General features: G+C 40.2%; 2 protein-coding genes and 1 pseudogene across 7 annotated transcripts in view; 2 read left to right on the forward strand and 1 right to left on the reverse strand.

Annotated features, from left to right (window-relative positions):
* The window catches only part of WDHD1 (WD repeat and HMG-box DNA binding protein 1), a 156,031-nt gene that overhangs the window by 55,643 nt on the left and 82,833 nt on the right, over positions 1-17,555 (forward strand). The window lies entirely within an intron of this gene.
* On the reverse strand, positions 1,177-16,249 carry MAPK1IP1L (mitogen-activated protein kinase 1 interacting protein 1 like). 3 transcript variants are annotated; one of them, XM_029950320.1, is made up of 5 exons: positions 16,097-16,249; positions 14,140-14,241; positions 8,526-8,547; positions 7,136-7,840; positions 1,177-5,673 (listed from the first exon to the last, which is right to left on the reverse strand). In XM_029950320.1, exons 3-5 carry the CDS (start codon positions 8,541-8,543, stop codon positions 5,662-5,664), a joined length of 735 nt encoding a protein of 244 aa, XP_029806180.1. In that variant the 5' UTR covers positions 8,544-8,547; positions 14,140-14,241; positions 16,097-16,249; the 3' UTR covers positions 1,177-5,661. The 3 variants fall into 3 exon arrangements, with proteins under 3 accessions (XP_029806180.1, XP_029806181.1, XP_029806182.1); XM_029950321.1 differs by having other exon boundaries at positions 16,183-16,247; XM_029950322.1 differs by lacking the exon at positions 14,140-14,241.
* On the forward strand, positions 12,181-12,261 carry LOC115303066 (annotated as a pseudogene).

The raw sequence follows: 17,555 nt of genomic DNA on the forward strand, positions 1-17,555 counted from the left end.
GAAGCACTAACCCTGGATGTGACAGTATTTGGGGATGGAGCCTTTGGAAGTAATTTGTTTAGATGAGGTTATGAGGTGGGATTAGTGTCCTTACAAGAGACAACAGAGCTTGGTTTCTCTCACTCTCCACTAGGAGGACATAGTGAGAAGATGGCCATCTACAAGCCACACGGAGTCCTTACTGGGAACTGAGCAGGCCAGCACGTTGACTGGGGACTTCCCATCCTCCAGAACTGGGAGAAATAAATCTGTTGGCTAAGCCACCCAAACTGTGATGTTCTGTTTTGGCAGCTCAGGCTAATATGGTAAGTAAGATGATGAAGTAGAGGAGTGGAATTGCTTCAGTGAAAGCACAGAGTAGGGAGGGACTAAGCTCTACCTGCTTTGTCTCCTCATCCCTGGAATCCCAGGGCATCACAAAATAGGATGAAAATGAACTGTTTAACACCTACTCGAGAAGAATCACGTTCACATGCCACAGGAACAAACTCCGAAGGATGGCCCAAATTCTCTTCTGGGACTACAACTGTGTATTGCATGGTCTTACTGAATAGGGAATAGGATTCTATTTTGCTTTAGAAATCTGCGGTAAAAGGATTGGTGCTAAGGTTTAATATGGTGGTAAAAAGAGGACCTGCTTGGGTCAGGTCCCCAGGGAAGAAGGTGTTGGCTGAGGCAGTGCCATCTCATGATGGGAAGGAACCCTAGCCCTGCACCTTTAAGGGATAGAAAGACATCAATGCAACTTAAAAATTTACAGTCGCACTTTGTCCAACTATAAGACAAAAAGTAGAAGGCTCTTTCAGAAGCATTATGTAGTACAAGTGACTCCTTTTCTAACCCATCCACATGGGGGCGGCGGGTCACGGCAGACTAACAAACCCCCCGTGGAAAGCGAATAGTGAACTGTACCACGTGTGTTAATGTGACCCTCGCCATAGGCACAGTAGTTACAACAAGAATAGAACGATCTTTCATAAAGAAAGCGGGGGTGGTGGCAGCTGGGGCAGAGAAACTCCGTATCTACAGATAACCTGGTTACAAAGAATGACATAACCTTGAAGGGAGAAGAAGAAACCCACACTATGGATATCATGTTGCTGAAAGAGGGTTTGTAGAGGGTTGTTCCCAGGCAGCCTATTTAAGTGCCTTAGTGAATGCAGGTCACACACAGAGGAGTGTCTCAGGCCCTTTTTTTTTTTTTAATCTTTCTTTATGACAACAATTTTGCAGTTAATTAGATTCTGGACTTCTCAGGAAAGCCCAGAACTGGGCCTGCAGAATAAGATACAAGGAAAAACTGTGAAATCATGAAAATACATTTTTTTAAAAAAGTTTTCAGGTATAATACACAAAAGCAAACAAGTTTATCTTAAAAAATATCAAGTATCACATCCATACACTATTCCTAATTATAATTAATTCTTAAAGCAACATATGTCTTTGTTTACAAATACAGCAGCAGGTGATAAACCTAACGTCTCCAACAGATTGCTTACAGTTCATAATACAAACAAATGTCTAGGTCTCAAATCACATTGTAGGCAGTTTAACTTAAAATGCATAGACAATTACATACATTAAGTTTGTCATTATTAAGTCAACTTAAAAAAATCACAATATTAAGAAAAAAAACTTTTATAGAGCACGCATAAGTCAAGTTTACTTAATGGCAATAAATCAGTATCTGCTAACCAGGGACAGGCAGTTTAAGTGCCCTCATCCAGGGAGGAAGTGAAGAGGAAAAACATCCCATTACTTTGCACACACGGATAGCTACACTGACAAACACTATGATCTTGAAAAACATTAATTTCTTACTTTAAAAAAAGGCATACCATACGTTGCTCTTTAAAATGTCCAAAGGCTGTTCTATAATTTCCACCAGTGGCAAACTAAAATATGTTTATCTAGGTAAACCAAAAATGGGTGCACTAATTAATTTTCCAATGGCCCCTAGACTGTAAGCCTCTGTAAGACAGGCATTCTCTTTCATCTCTGTATCTCTGGAATCTGGCAAAGCACCGGGATCAGACACTTACATGTCTGTTAAATGAATGCAGTTCTCAGATGTTTTCTATGGCCAGAAGTTTGCATGGCATTTCTTTAATACTGATTATTTTATTGGCAATTTTTCTTTTACTTGGCAGAATTCTGAAAATAAAAAGTGTCTGTCTTTAATACTAAATATTGCTTAAGATTACAGTCTTCCCTTAAAGCCACCCATTACTTTCTATGCATAATACATGTATCACTGGGATTCACCTGATTCTAACCTTATGTTTTTCAAAAGCCGACACTTGAAGGTCTGTGCTCAGCTTAATTTCTAGGGTTTATAACCCTGGCATTTTATAAATCTAGCACTATTCAGGGTGATGAGGAAGACATTGGCACTCCTCATTTAGAAGAATAGGCAACTGATTATGCAAACCAGGCACAGTATTTTAATTGAGACTTGAGTAGAGCTAATGTTCATCTATACAAATAGTTTCAAAAGCTGTATGTTTGAGTACTGTCCGTAGCACTAATCGTTTGTGAGGTAAAATTTTATGGGCAAAACTGACTTCTATGCCAATATTCTGTTGTAGTGGTGTGCCAGACCAAGGCCAAAATTTCACTCCCTTTCTTCTCTCCTCTTTTACTATTCTCTACTGAAAACAACAAACACTAAAAACAAGGCAGAAGGAAGGAGGCCCTTGGGTAACTAAAACAAATGTATTGTCTATTCCTGAATGATCAATGCATTACTTTATACAAAACAGGGCTGTGGAGTCAGACTTGTAAACAGCCATCTTTAAAAGCATGAAAAGGTGTCAGGCCAAGTCCAGTATGGACAAGCCAAGGTCGTTCACACACTCATTTAAGGAGCCGTGATTCTTGAGAAACTGCATGTGTGATGAGGACCTAAGGTCTTTACTGTCATTTTTGTTGTCATTTTTAGGTTCAACATTTCAAAATCTAAGTTTCCAACTCCAGAAGCACTATTCCCCAGCACATCTCAATGATCTCTCTCCATCAAATTTGTTTTCAAGTTCTTGCTCTGAGACAGTCCAAGTGCCAGCATATTCCATACCCTTCAAAGACCAGACAGATTTTTCTAAGAAACAGTCTCCTCCCTAAACGGATGCCAGCCTAGCAGGACTTGTTTCGAAAGCAACATTATTCCCCTGTAAAGAAAAAAACCTTCCCTCTAACCTTTCCCCCATTCCTTCACTGAAACAATTTCTGCTTTAAACTTTACCCTGAACCTAAAAATACGTTTTTGTCCCAGAGTACCCAAAAGAATGAAGACTCTCCCAAGTTGAGAAATAATACTCTCAAAAACTAAAAGGAATATAAAAGTAAATTCTAGTCCCTTTCATTTCCATTCTTACGCTAAATAATTTTTCCTCAACTACTAGTTGGAAAGTCCGCAAAAAGCAGAGAGAAGTTGTTGTGTTGAGGGCACACAGGGCAGTATGGGTCACTAGCCAAAGGTATATACTTACTGGGGGCAGTAATTCCAAATCTCATGCTCCTGAGTCCTTTCAGTCCTTTAGCAGATTTTCTCCTCTAATAACAGACTCCAGAATTATAGATTCCTAAACATGCTACCACCTATTTTAGTCAAACATTATCCTCTAGTGTTACATTACATATTGTATCTAAAGCTAGAGTTGTCAATTTATCCCAATGTAGCACAACCAAATTAACCAGGAGACCTTTGCTATCTCACTTTTCCTGTCTTATCCTTCCAGTTAGCTGACAGGATATTGCCCGATCACTAAGCTGAAATACCTTCCAAGGCTCCTGCCTTGTAAACGGGAGGCTACTCTGACAAGAGATTCCAAGAGTGTTGTAGATTGTGGTAGCTTGCCTTACAAGGGGAAGAAAAAAAGACCGCTTGTGCTACTATGTAAGAGCTGTCTAACAACATTCCCCAGTCTGAAAATATCTCAACAAATCAGTTTCAATTCTGAAAGCTGGACTCTATCATCTACTTAAAAAGGAGCTTAAACACTGAATGATCTTCTCAAAGTTGACCATCTTGCTTTCTCAAAAGGAGGTAGCTATCAAACCATTAAATTGGCAGCATTTGGCATTCTTGGCATTTCAACTATAAGAGAAACAAACTACTAAATAATTCTAAGCAAAAATAAGAGCTCCAGCATAAATCTCTCCTACACTAGTCAAGAAATCCACAATACATTTTAGTAACCCAATGGATACATTCAAAGTTTCAAATGTTATTTGACAAATAACATAGTTCTAAGAATCTAAGAATCTGATTTTAAAGATAAGGTGCCAAAACGCTACTCAGGCTATTTTGGTGGTTACACTTACTTTCAGCTCAACTGCAGAGATCTACACTTTATTATTATTATTATTTTCAGTGTTAGAGCCAGAGGATAGTTGTGAAGGGTGGCATTCAATTCTACCTATTTACCTGTCAACAAGTACTGAACTGACCAGTTAGCCTTAAGCACTTTATAGACAGATGCAGGAAACTATGCAAGAGACCGTGGTATGGCTTAACCAGACTCGGAAAGACACAGACATGTTTTGATCACGCTTGTACAAAAAGAACAGTCATGTCTGAGTGACTGAAGTTCTTGAAACCTAACTGCTCTACATGTTTACAACAGACACCTAGAGTGTGCCAGTTTTCCTAATCAGGGAGAAACTAAGGGATGCGTTCCTTCTAGAGAACTGAGGGAGAGGCATCTACACGGAAGGGTCTCGGTAGAAGAGCGTTTTGTGGGAATGCAAGTTACTTGCCACTATGAAACAATTTCCAGGGCTTCCTCTGGCTTGAGGTTCAAGACAGAGAGAAGTTTTCCTTCTTTGGAGTTCTTTCCAGAGCAATATTGACATCTCAAAATCTATTCCAAAGTAATACAGAGATCACCAATTCTCTAATAATAAGTTATACTCATTGGACTGCATTAAAAAGAAAAAAGCTTTCATACATGGCAGCTTTTAGAGCTGTGTGACCCATCTGGCTAACAATAAAGCAAATCAGGTGGAACTCAAAATGAAAGAAAAGGTTTTAGTAAAAGATCAAGGATAAAAACGAACACTGCCTGGCTAATGAACTCAATCAACATCTGACAATAATTACCAACAGCTTTAAAATGCATATCCAAACTACAACCTCAAGAGGACCAGGTTTACTCATCCTGTAGACAGGGCAACTCAAGATGTTGAGAGGCATTATTTGTTTAAATTATGACAATGTGACTGTTTTCAAAGTGTGTTTATTTAGGGGAGAAAGTGATTATAGAAAAATATTTGAAATAATTTGCCAATGAGGTTGCAGAGTCTAACAATAGTCCACATCATCTTAGAGTTCTAAGTGTGTGGTTTCATAATTTAAACAAATCAAAAACTTGTTTTAGACAATTGTATCAAAGAGCTATTCAATATACTTCAGCACTTTAACGTTCCATAAAAACCAAATAAAAATCACATTTGAATGATTTACTTTTACATTTTTATCTGATTGTATGCATCAGATGTACTATACATCCAAGTACAGGAGGCAGGTATCTTCTCTGAGAGGTGCAAGAGTTGTTCTTTCATGAATGCCCTCTAATAATGAAACCAGCAATTTCTATATATGCATTCATGTGCACATATATGGACCTCAAAAAGCAAAGCGTCCTCTCTTCATCCATTAACTTAATGGTAAGACTGCAATAGAAAAAAAGAAAAAGTAAACCTCTAGATTTTGTAAGTGGAGTTTAACAACTCCTTGCCATGGCTTAAATTAAACGTATTGCTTAATAAATCCAAACAGCAAGTCCTCTCATTTATTTTGGCTACAATTTGCAAAAAATAAATAAATAAATAAATAAATAAATTTTTTTTAAAGAAAATACATATTAGCAAGAATTTATACTAATGAAAGTAAGTTTTGGGGGCATTTTATTGTTTCTTTTTCTGGGGCACCCGGGTGGCTCAGTCAGTTAAGTGTCTGACTTTGGCTCAGGTAACAATCTCATGGTATGTGAGTTCGAGCCCAGTGTTAGGCTCTGGGCTGACAGCTCAAAGCCTGGAGCCTCCTTCAGATTCTGTGTCTCCCTCTTGCTCTGCCCCTCCCCCACTCATGCTCTCGCACGCTCTCTCTCTCATAAATAAACTTAAAAAAAAAAAAGAAGATTCTTTTTCTTTTACAGTTGAGGTGGATATTTGATTAATCTAGTTGAAGGTGTGATTATTTTGTTAAGAAAGTTGACTTTTCCTCCCCTAACGATAATCAGGACTTGAAGATTCACTTGGCTTACTTTTGGGAGAAGTGGGATGCTTTTCTATTTGATCATATGCCCAAGACAGGTTCCCCAACTAAGATGTTAACCCTACCACTCTGGCTTGGCTGACAGTAAAGCATGAAACATTACCTATAATTGACAACGCAGAATAGTGGTATAATCTGGAGCTCAATGCTGCTGAAGATCTAACAAAACTCTGGCTGGGAAACACTAAGGAGAGTTACAGGAAAAGTAGGCAATGTTATATATTCACTGCCCTAGATTCTCTAAAAATCAACCTCTGTATCAAGTTAGGCAAAGACTGTTTTTACTGAACTGTACTTTGTGGGTTTGTTTTTTTTTTATTTTTGAGAGATAGAGCGCGAGCAGGGGAGAGTCAGAGAGAGAGGGAGACACAGAATCTGAAGCAGCCTCCAGGCTCTGAGCTGTCAGCACAGAGCCCGACGCAGGGCTCGAACCCATGAACTGTCAGATCATGACCTGAGCAAAGCTGGACACTTAACTAACTGAGCCACCCAGGCGCCCCTACTGAACTGTACTTTGTAGTGATGCTAGAAAACACAATTGAAATATGCTAAAAAAAAAAAAAAAAAAAGTTCAATGAAATACACCTGAGTTTACCTCAAGTATGTTTTTGAGGACACTGCTTACTACATTACAAAGTCTTGGGAAATTTTTCTAATTTTAGTACCAGGAATACTTACGTTTTCATTCTTTTAAATGCTTTATCTGAAGCCTGAAATGTACTCTTATCTTATATATACACACCCCTTCTTTTAAAAAATTTTATAAGCTTTCTAATCCATCCAAACTGGAGGCAAATAGTCTTTCATTTGTGTTTATGTGACTATTAGTACATTTTAAATAACAAATTTAACACTCACATGGGGGCCACCAGGCATCGGTGGAGCACCAGAAGGTCCTGAAGGCACTTGAAAAGGATTGTTGGGAGTGGGATAGAGTCCTGGTGTGGGATATGATCCTGCCGGGGCAGGATATGGTGCTGGTGGTCCCCAGGCTCCTGGTGGAACAGTGCCCCACGGAACAGGTGGTGCTGCCCCTGGTGCTTGGGGAGGAGGTGCGGGATATGGCCCTGGAGATGGGTATGGCATATTAGGGGTAGGATACTGCCCACCCATTCCTGGCGCCCAAGGTCCAGAAGACATGGATCCCCATGGACCTAAAGGACCAGCAGCAGCTGGATCTGTGGGTGCACCGTATGGTCTTGGAAGCTCCGGAAAGGGCATATTTGGTGTAGGATAAGGCCCCGTGGGGCCAGGGCCTGGCACAGTTGGGGCTGGATAAGGACCACCAGGTGGGGGACATGATGGTCCAGAAGGAGGAAAGGGTGCTGGGGGTCCTGGAGGTGGTCCAGTGGGAGGCACAGAGGGATACATTCCTGTTGGTGCTGGTCCAAAAGGCACAGTCGAGGGTGCTGCACTTGGTGGGAGTCCAGATGGCACAGAAGGTGGAGCACTTGGGTTATTCCAAGGGTTGGAACTTGGCCAGCCTTGAGGAGGTTGGCCAGGTTTTGTATTGCTCACAGCAGAGGTTTTGGCAGGGGAGTGTTCAGGTAGCGCATCTGCCAACTGGAATACAAAACAAGCCATGTCTTATCAGTCTTCTTCAGGGACAAGCCATGTCAAACAGGACTATATGCCCATAAAGGACAGGAAGCTACAGAATCAGGGATTATAAACCTGTAGAACATCTTCAAAAGGCAGGTTACTCAGTTTAAAAACAATTCATTTAATATAATAATCAAATTTACAATGCAAATTCCTCAGAGAAGATCAAATTTTCTAAATACAATGAATGAAAATACTGTGCATTTGATTCCCGGCTTTACCGTAAACAAGTTACATACTCTCTGAGCTTTAGTTTCCTCAGTAAAAACAAACAAACAAACTTTAGCATTAACTTGAGGCTTAAATGAAGTAATTCATGTAATATCCTTAACGTAGTGGCTGGTGTATGTAACATCTAATAAACACTGGCTATTATTAACACTGCCAACTTAATAGAGAACATAAGTAACTTAACCCTTTAAAAATTTTATTTAAGGATTCATAAAGAAATATATACATCAACAATTTTTCAAACATATTATATCTAACTCAAGGCAAATCATCTATTAAAATCACATGCGCCCCCACTTCATCAAGAACCACACAAAGCATCCTTTTCAAATTAAAAGACATGAGGCCCACAGTTAGAACTATGTCATATTCTTAAGAGTCAAAAAACTAATGAAGGATAAATGCATCAACTTACCGAAAATTCATCAGACATTTTCCTAAAGGAAAGAAAAAAAAGAATACTTCAAAACCAGTGCTTACACTTCTTGTACATCCTATGAGAATCTTTCTCTGCAGATACCACTTTTACTTGATCATGTATGTAATGTCTTTAAAAAATTTTTTTTTAATGTCTATTTTTCTTGAGAGAGAGAGCATGCACACAGGGGAGGGACAGAGAAGACAACACAGAATCCAAAGCAGGGTCCAAGCTCTGAGCTGTCAGCACAGAGCCCGACAGGGGGCCTGAACCCACGAACCCTGAGATCATGACCTGAGCCGAAGTCGGATAGTTACTGACTGAGCCACCCAGGCGCTGCAAGTCTTTTTTTTCTTCTTTTTTTAGCGGGGAAAACTTCCAGAGCAGTTCATGTAGTTCTACAAATGTCATCCCTATTTACTGGCTCCACATCATATAAAAGTGATCCCCAATATAGTCTGCACTTTAAAGTTGGTGGTGGTTTAGGTCATTTGCATTTTGAGCAGTTTTAAATGATGACACAGTGAACACTTCTGAACACATATCCTTGTGAATCTGTCACCAGGAGAAAGTACGAGAATTGAAATTTATAGTCAACAGATAAGGCTATCTAAAATCCATCTTAAAAGTCCATGCCACTGTAGAGTCCTTTCCAAATTTACACTCTTTTTTTTTTAATTTTTTTAAAGTGTTTTATTTATTTTTGATAGAGAGAGAGACAGAGCATGAGAGGGGGAGGGGCAGAGAGAGAGAAGGAGACACAGAACCGGAAACAGGCTCCAGGCTCTGAGCTAGCTGTCAGCACAGACCCTGACGTGGGGCTCGAACCCACGAACGTGAGATCTGACCTGAGCCGAAGTTGGAGGCTTAACCGACTGAGCCACCCAAGCGCCCCTACACTATCTTTTTAAACTCTTCTCCACCACTGGATATTTTTAAAATTTTAAATGGTTTTCAATTATGAGAAGTTAATAAATGCCACCTTGTTGTTTTAACTTACATTTTTAAAATTAAGTGGAAAATAGAGCATCTTTCAAATTTCATGCCCAAACCAAAATAACTTTTTCTGTGTGAATTTGCTCATGTCCATGGGCCACTTTTGGTAATTTCTAAAAGTGAAGTATAACTAATACTCAATCAAATGCATGGATGTGAGGTGCTCAGGTCAACAAGCTCTGACAACTATACATGCCCCACTAAACAAGAAAGATATAGACATTTCCTTCACTCCAGCTTTACTCATGCTAACTTTCCAATCAACTCCCCCATCCACTCAGCAATCATTTTCTTAGTTTTTGCCTATTCTTTGACTTCATAATAAACAGAGTAAGATAGTATGTAATCTTGTTACATACTTTAATAATTCACAACTTAGTAGTACATCTTTTTTTTTTAACTCTTTGTTAAACTGTAAGGATATTAGCTCTGAAACATGAGACAAAAAATTCACCTATGCTTTGTAACAGTACTAATATGGTTTCATTTACTTAAAATCTTTTTGTTCTTCTTTCAAGTAAATTACTATATAATCTATCTTTTCTCAAAGGATAGGACAAGCTACCCTTAACACATTCTACTGCCAATACTTCCTAAAAACCTATGGTGTTTACCATGAATAGGCACAGTGCTAGAAGTGTATTACATAGGTGATTTCATTGAATAGATAAAATTCCTTCGCCCAGTTTACAGCTTCAGAAAAGGAAGCTCATCAAGTTAACTGCTTAAAGGTACAGAACTAGTGACAGGTAGAAAAGGGTTCAAACTCTGGTACAGTCTGATTCCAGAGCCAAGGCTTTTAACCACTAGGCTATAGAGCCTCCACTATTTCCCAGAGATATTGTGAAATCTGTTATTTTCTACTGATCTGCATCATAACATTCCATCTTAATTTCAGCAGCTTTATGTTTTTATCAAATTTTAATGCCAGTTGACCTATTATTACTGTTCAGTGCCCTCCCCCAGATTTTCCTGAGTATTATTTTCTCTAGATAAATAAATAAATAAATAAAAAGAATCCAGTGCTGTTCTGGCTAGAATTGTATTAGACTTACATTTTAATATATGGACCAAGTAATATATTTGAAATATCAAAACTTTTCATTCAAGAACAAGATATGTCTCCCTAGTTCCCATCACTGTCATTTGTCAATACTTTTTTAAGCCTGTTTTTTTGTTTTTCTTCTTAGTTAGGCTTCATGCCCAATGTAGGGCTCAAACTCACACCTCCAATATCATGAGATGCATGCTTTACTAAGCCAGCAAGGTGGCCCTATGCAAAAGACTTTTTAGTGTATTAATTTGTAAGTGGTGATATTACTAAATTATTTTATTCCTGAAACTCAGCTGATTCTCTGGGATTTCAGGCAAAGAATTATGCTATTGCAAGAGAATAATTTTATATTGTCTTTCTAATATTTATACCCCTTTTCTCCTTTACATTAGCTAAACTTCACGATAAAATGCTAATTGGTGATAGTGAGCACAGTCGTCTCCTTGTTCCCAACTATCCTCAACATGCCTTTAATGTTAAAGTAAAATTCCCACTTTTAGCTTGAGATTTGAAAAAATTAAAGTCTATGCCCATGTTGCTAGATTTATTTATTTCTATTTTGCTGGTGAAAAAAACATTTAGGAAGACACAATTTTTTTTAGATCTTTTTGACATCTAATGAGTTGATCTCAGTATTTCTCCTTTGACCCATCAACGGCTAATTATGTATAAAAATTGCTTAATATTGAGCCATCCTTGCATTCTTAGAGTTTTTTAAAGTATAATCATTTTGAGGAATGATAAAAAGAATATGAATACTAACTACTAAGTCAAAATTGCTATGACCTTGCTATTTATTCAGAATGTCAAAAAACACATCTTAAACATATAGCAAATACAATTATCTTATTCATTCCCATGTTAAGGTTTGTTTTATACTAAAACATCACATCACACAATTGTAAATTCTTAGGACTAACACCTGAAGAAACTTTATCTGTGCAGGAAAAGTTTAAAGTCTACATAAGACTACCATGCTTTTTAAATAGGATGAGCGTTTCTGAAACAAAATGGTTCTGAATCAAAGTTCACATTAATTCTGGAGCAATCCACTCATTTTCATGTGGCCATACAGGTTTTTAGAATTATTCCTTTCCAAGTTAAACAAATATATATGTATATGTATACATATATATAAATATACCCACAAAATATAAAATTAAGTAGTTATAAAATAACATTAAAATGTAAGTTATTTCATAAGTTAATGATAATATCAAACGATTCACAACTCTGGACTTTCAAAATCTGAAGTTAAAAATTAAATCCTGGAAGATAAAGGAGGTACTAGAATCTTTCTTTTTTTAATTATTAAATTTTAAGAAATTTTTAAAAATGTTTATTTATTTTGAGAGAGAGTGAGCACACACAAGCAGGGGTAGGGCAGAGAGAGAGGGAGAAAATCCCAAGAAGGCTCTACCCTGCCAGCTCAGAGTCAACGTGGGGCTCAAATCCATGAACAGTTGAGATCATGACCTGAACCAAAATCAAGACTTGGACGCTTAACCAACTGAGCTACCCAAGGTGCCCCAAGAATCTTTATATATATATATATATGTATATTCTTAGAGAATACATACACATAAGAATCTTATATGCTTAAGCTTTGCGCAGTGGCAGTATCGTAGCCAATGAGGTTTATCTGAGGCGCGATTATTGCTAATTGAAAGAATCTTATATGCTTAGAAGATCTATGGGGAACGTGTGGCCTGACACAGGGCTTGATCCCAAGACCTTGGCATCAGGACTAGAATAGAAACCCAGAGTCAGATGCTCAACTGACTGAGCTACCCAGGCATCCCCTAGGTTCTCAAATCTTATGATTAAAATAACAAAGCCCAATGTGGGGCTCAAATCCATGACCCATGAGATCATCATCTGAGCTGGAGTCAACTGACTAAAGCTACTCAGGCTCCCCTACATTCTAATTTACTCTTTGGAGAATACTTTCACTGTAAAAAGGTAAGAAATAGAGTCGGACATTAGTGTTTCAATACAAGAGGAATTATATCATTTTTAATAATCAAGATTTTCTAAAAATCTATTCCAAAATACCTGGATTATGCTAATTATTAAGATGAGGCCAATGTAACCTTCAAGTGGCCCTGCCCCCCCAAAGTTTATATTCAAGGAAGATTTCCATTTTTTCTATTTTTGGAATACTTTAAAGCTATTACTTCCAAAACTTTCCATTACTACTTTATGGCAGAATCTATGCATCATCTGAAAAATACTAATTTTATTTTACTCTGACGTTTATTTATTTATTTTGAGATTGAAAGAGACAGAATGAGCAGGGGAGGGGCAGAAAGAGGAAAGAGAATCCCAAGCAGGCTCCACACTGAGAGCAAGGGCCTTGAACTCACAAAAATGTGAGATCATGACCTGAGCCAAAATCAAGAGTCAGACACTTAACTGACTGTGCCACACAGGTGCCCCCAGATTAGTAATTTTATTAAAAAAATTTTTTTAATGTTTATTTATTTTTGAGAGGGTGAGGAGAGGCAGAGAGGGAGACACAGAATCCAAAGCAGGCTCCAGGCTCTTAGCTGTCAGCACAGAGCCCAACGTAGGGCTAAAACTCACAAACTGTGAGATCATGACCTCAGCCATAATCAGACGCTTAAATTGACTGAGCCACCTCAGCACCCCAAGAGAAGTAATTTTAAAATAGTACCAATTTTCTTGTGACATATACTAGAAAAGTAAACATTTCTATAACTTTTATGGCTTTTAGAGTAAAATGGCAATCCAATCACAAAGTTTTAAAAAGTTGAACTCTATAAATTACTAGTGACTACCAAACAAGGAATATTTCAAAGGGATATCATATTGTGATGGAGTGATAAAGAGTATAGGAGTAGACAGTTATGAAACGTGGACATCAATCCTTTTGACTAAGGCAAACTTTTTAATCAGAGACCATTTCTCATCTACAAAACAGTTTTAAGTTTCACAGATAATTAAAAATCACACATTTAGGGGTGCCTGGATGGTTCAGTCAGTTAAATGTCTGACACTGGTCATGATTTCACAAACATCTCACGGTTCACAAGTCTGAACCCCATGTCCGGCTCTGTGCTGATGGCGCGTGTTTGGAATGCTCTCTGCCCCTCCCCCACTCACATCCTCTTTCTCTCAAATTAAATAAGCTTTAAAAAAAGTAACATATTTAATAATCTATAAAGTACTACAGACATGTAAAAGGAAAATGAAACTAGGAGAAATCAGGACGTTTGCATTGATGATTTGTTTCGTATGGGGGGAGATGATAGTAATTCACTGAAAATACAAATACTGAGTTAACAACACATGATTGTTTTTAGTATTGGCCTTTTTATCAGATACATTCTATTTTACATTTGGCAATTCAAGGAACCGGGTCCTTATGTCAGCCATATTTTCGACATTTCGTTGGATACTTCTGTCTAGAACATGTCTGGAATGTATATACCAGGCACTGTGTTGGGCTTTGGGGAAATGAATAGTACTGTGTGGAATACATGCTTAAAGAATTCAGACTCTGGTGGAGAACTACCCTTTAAACAGTAACTACCTTACCTCAGGTAAGCACAGGGCACGGAGAGTACCTCAAAGAGCTCCTAAAGGAATGAAGGAAGGGAGTCTCAGGGCAGGAATCCTGAGAGGCGGTTCCTCTGCAGCCTGGAAGAACAATGAAGAAAAAGAGCCAGGTGTTGGGAATGGTGGGACAGGCCCGAGGAGAAGGGCCGATTGTGGAAAAGCTTAAAAGTACACCATGGGAAGTGTAAGCAGTTCAGATTGCTTGGATTACAGAAAGGGGAGGAAGAGAAGTCTCAGCAGAGAGCCCTTGGTCTGAGGTCTGAAGGTCTCAGTCACATTCAGCTCATGTTCGAGACCCTCAGTTTCTTCAACTATTAAGAATGGGCCAGTGATGGGAAAGACTAAATGGGACTCTAAATCAAGTGCCTATAATAACAGTGCTCTAAAAATAGCGGGTGGCCACCTCCTCTTCCTTTGTACACAGGCCTATAGCTAGCACAGGGTAGAAGAGTGACGGCTCAAAGTTACAAATGCCCACATAAAACTGCAGCTCTGCACTGGCTGGCTCTACACAGGCTGACCTCTCCAAACCTCAGAGGTGAAAGCAAGGCAGGAATCCTATCCACCTCACAGATCTGCCCTGGACCTTACATAATAAATCTCCCAGTCACTTTCTGGCACACAAGGAAAACTCAACAAACCTTAGCTCTTACGCGCTATTCTAGGCCCACAAACCTTTATCTGCACATTCTTCAGTTTGGCATAAAACGTACTGGGTGGCTAAAGCGGGCTTGAGGATATTTATAGTTTCCATAAAGTCACACCTACAGCTGCACGTATAGGAGTGTTGGATTGGGGATGCCGCCCGGACTTTTGCGGGGTGAGATCTCGTCTATGCACCTTATTCTCCAATATCTGAAGAGAAAATCCAAACTTTTCTGAATTCCAAAACACACTGGCCCCAAGGATTGCTGTTAAGGAATGGGTGTCCATTCCCCCTGGAGGGAGGAAAAGAATATTCTAACATACACAACCCAAGTTTCGAAGGCAAACTAGTTTTGAATGGGTGGTTCAGAGATGCCAGTACCAAGAAAAATTTGTTCTTCCAGCCCAATGAATACAGCCGAACAAAGAGAACTTCTGAAACATTTCTGAAGGCCACCCTGGCCTGTAATGAATGTTCGTTTTCAAGATGGGCCTTTACAACCATTGGGTGTAACGGTGCGTTATTTCTATAGTAGTAAAGCCACCAAAAGTTTTTTTCGGTCAGGTGAGTATGGTGTGAAGCGTCAACGTTACAAATTTTATCCAGGAAAAGCACTGCTCTTGATTTTCAAAGGGGAAATGGTTTTAGCTATATATAAACTTCCACGCGTAACATAAGCTCCCAAATCCTAAAAAAAGAGTATCACAGAACTCAGCACTCCTCACGGTTTCTGTACTGTGTATTCATCGAATGTATCTGCCAGTAACTCCTTTGGTAAGTAATGACCAGAACGTTGTCACACTGCCGATAGTCTTAAACAAGTGCCAGATTCCCCCAAGACTCCAAACAGGCCTATCTCTCCCGTTTTATTAGACGTTAATGAATGGAGTGGGGGTCGGGGCCAAGGGGTGCGAGCCCAGAGCCCTTTAGGGCCAAAGGAACAAAGGGAGTCCGGGATCAACCGGAGCGAACCGGCCTCCGAGCGGGTCGCGCCGCCCGAGAAGGGGTGGGGGAGGGGCTGGGCCCGCTCGCCGCCCCGCCCCCAAACCGATCTTGACGTCAAGTGCGGAGAAACCCGTCGGGCGCGACGTGACCTGCCTCCGACGCCTTCTCCCTGGGGGGGTTTGGGGGGCAATCGGCAGCCCCGTAGGAAGATGGCGCGGGCAGCCTGGTTACTCCCAGCCCTCGAAGAGGCGACTCGAGGTACCTCTGTTACCGCGCCCGCCTCTCCCTTTGGCAAGCTCCCTCGCCCCCCCCTCCATGAGATCCCTAGCGCCGAAGCAACCTCACCCAGCAAGATCCCACACCGCAGTAAAGTCTAAAAGCGTCGATGGGTCCGAGCGAACCGGCTGCGAGAGAACCGAGCGCGAACTCACTGACGGCAGTGGCGGCGGCAGCGGCAGCAGCACTAACAGCGCGCAGCTCCTCCTGGCGCCGGAACAGGAAGCGCGAGCGCGCCGCCCCCGCTCGCGTTCTCCCCTCCTCCTGGGGCCGGGCCAGGCCGGGCCGGGCCGGGCCTCGCGCGCCCCCCGCAGGCTCCGTGTGGCACTTCAGCCTGCCCGGTGGGGCTGCGCAGCGTTCTGCTGGGCGGGAGGAAAGCTCCCTCGTTTTCCGGAATTCTGAGCACTCGGTGGAAATTTCTGTAGTCAGTGACGTTTTGAGTAGCGTGGCGGAAATTGGTAACTTGTTTCCTGCAGTGGGTTGAGGACAGGTTCTGGATTTCTTACGCTTAGATATTTACAGCCGGGCTTTGAAGCTGGCTGGGTGTGGATACGGCCCAATTAGAGGCTGCAGGGTCAGGGGCCAAAACTGAGGAGAGCTAAAGGAACAAAACAGGAGACAAGACGTTTACAAATGGCTTGACAATTGATGTTAACTAAAAGAACAGCTGTCTTTGCAGAATTTTCCTGATCAATACCTCTTCCCGCCACATGTTCATCTTTGAATAAATCTTTACCTATTTACTCTGCCAGGTCTAAAGGATTGACATATTCCCCCAGCCATCAAGGAACCTGCTAGCGAGTACTGAAGATGCCATAATTATATAGTATGCAACGTATATATATATTATGTAATGTATATTATATATAAAATATGTACATAAAAATATATTGCAAGTGTGCAATATCATTGCAGCATTTTGCTTCTTTGTGTGACCCCATAGTGGGTCACTGGGGAGGGGCACTTTACTAGAAACTACTTAAACTAAGATTTCATGAGTATGTTCCACCTACACACACACTTCTCAATACTGAAAACCGAATTAGAGAAAATGCAAATACCTACGCCCAGGGAAGATTTATTTTTAAACAGGGAAAATGGCCTATGGAAAATGGATTAGTGTGAACGACTTACCCTACCCTCAGGAGTCAGTGAATCAATGGTGCCTTAAGGAGCTATAAAGAAGCCGTAGTCCATAGGAAGTCCATAACTACTTTATTTTAAATTTTAATTTTCACTCGAATTTTTGAAGAATTTTGATTTTAAAATGTTGCACTGAAATACTGCTTTTCATTGCTGAGATTTTGGTCAAAAAATTTTTGCCCCCAAGTTGAGTGCCCCACCTCACCTTGGTCCAGGTCATTTACCAGAGTGACTGACAGCCTCATTTCCCCATGCTCCCAGCCAGTCACAGCATGATGAAAGTTCCTGTCCTATGTGGGCTCCCACAGGCAACCTTTGCTTCGAACTAAATCCCCATCTAGCTTTCCCACAACTGTCCTGCAGTCTGTAGCCCACCCTACCCAAT

This window comes from Suricata suricatta, chromosome 9 (genome assembly GCF_006229205.1).
Source record: "Suricata suricatta isolate VVHF042 chromosome 9, meerkat_22Aug2017_6uvM2_HiC, whole genome shotgun sequence".
Classification (NCBI taxonomy): Eukaryota; Metazoa; Chordata; class Mammalia; order Carnivora; family Herpestidae; genus Suricata; species Suricata suricatta.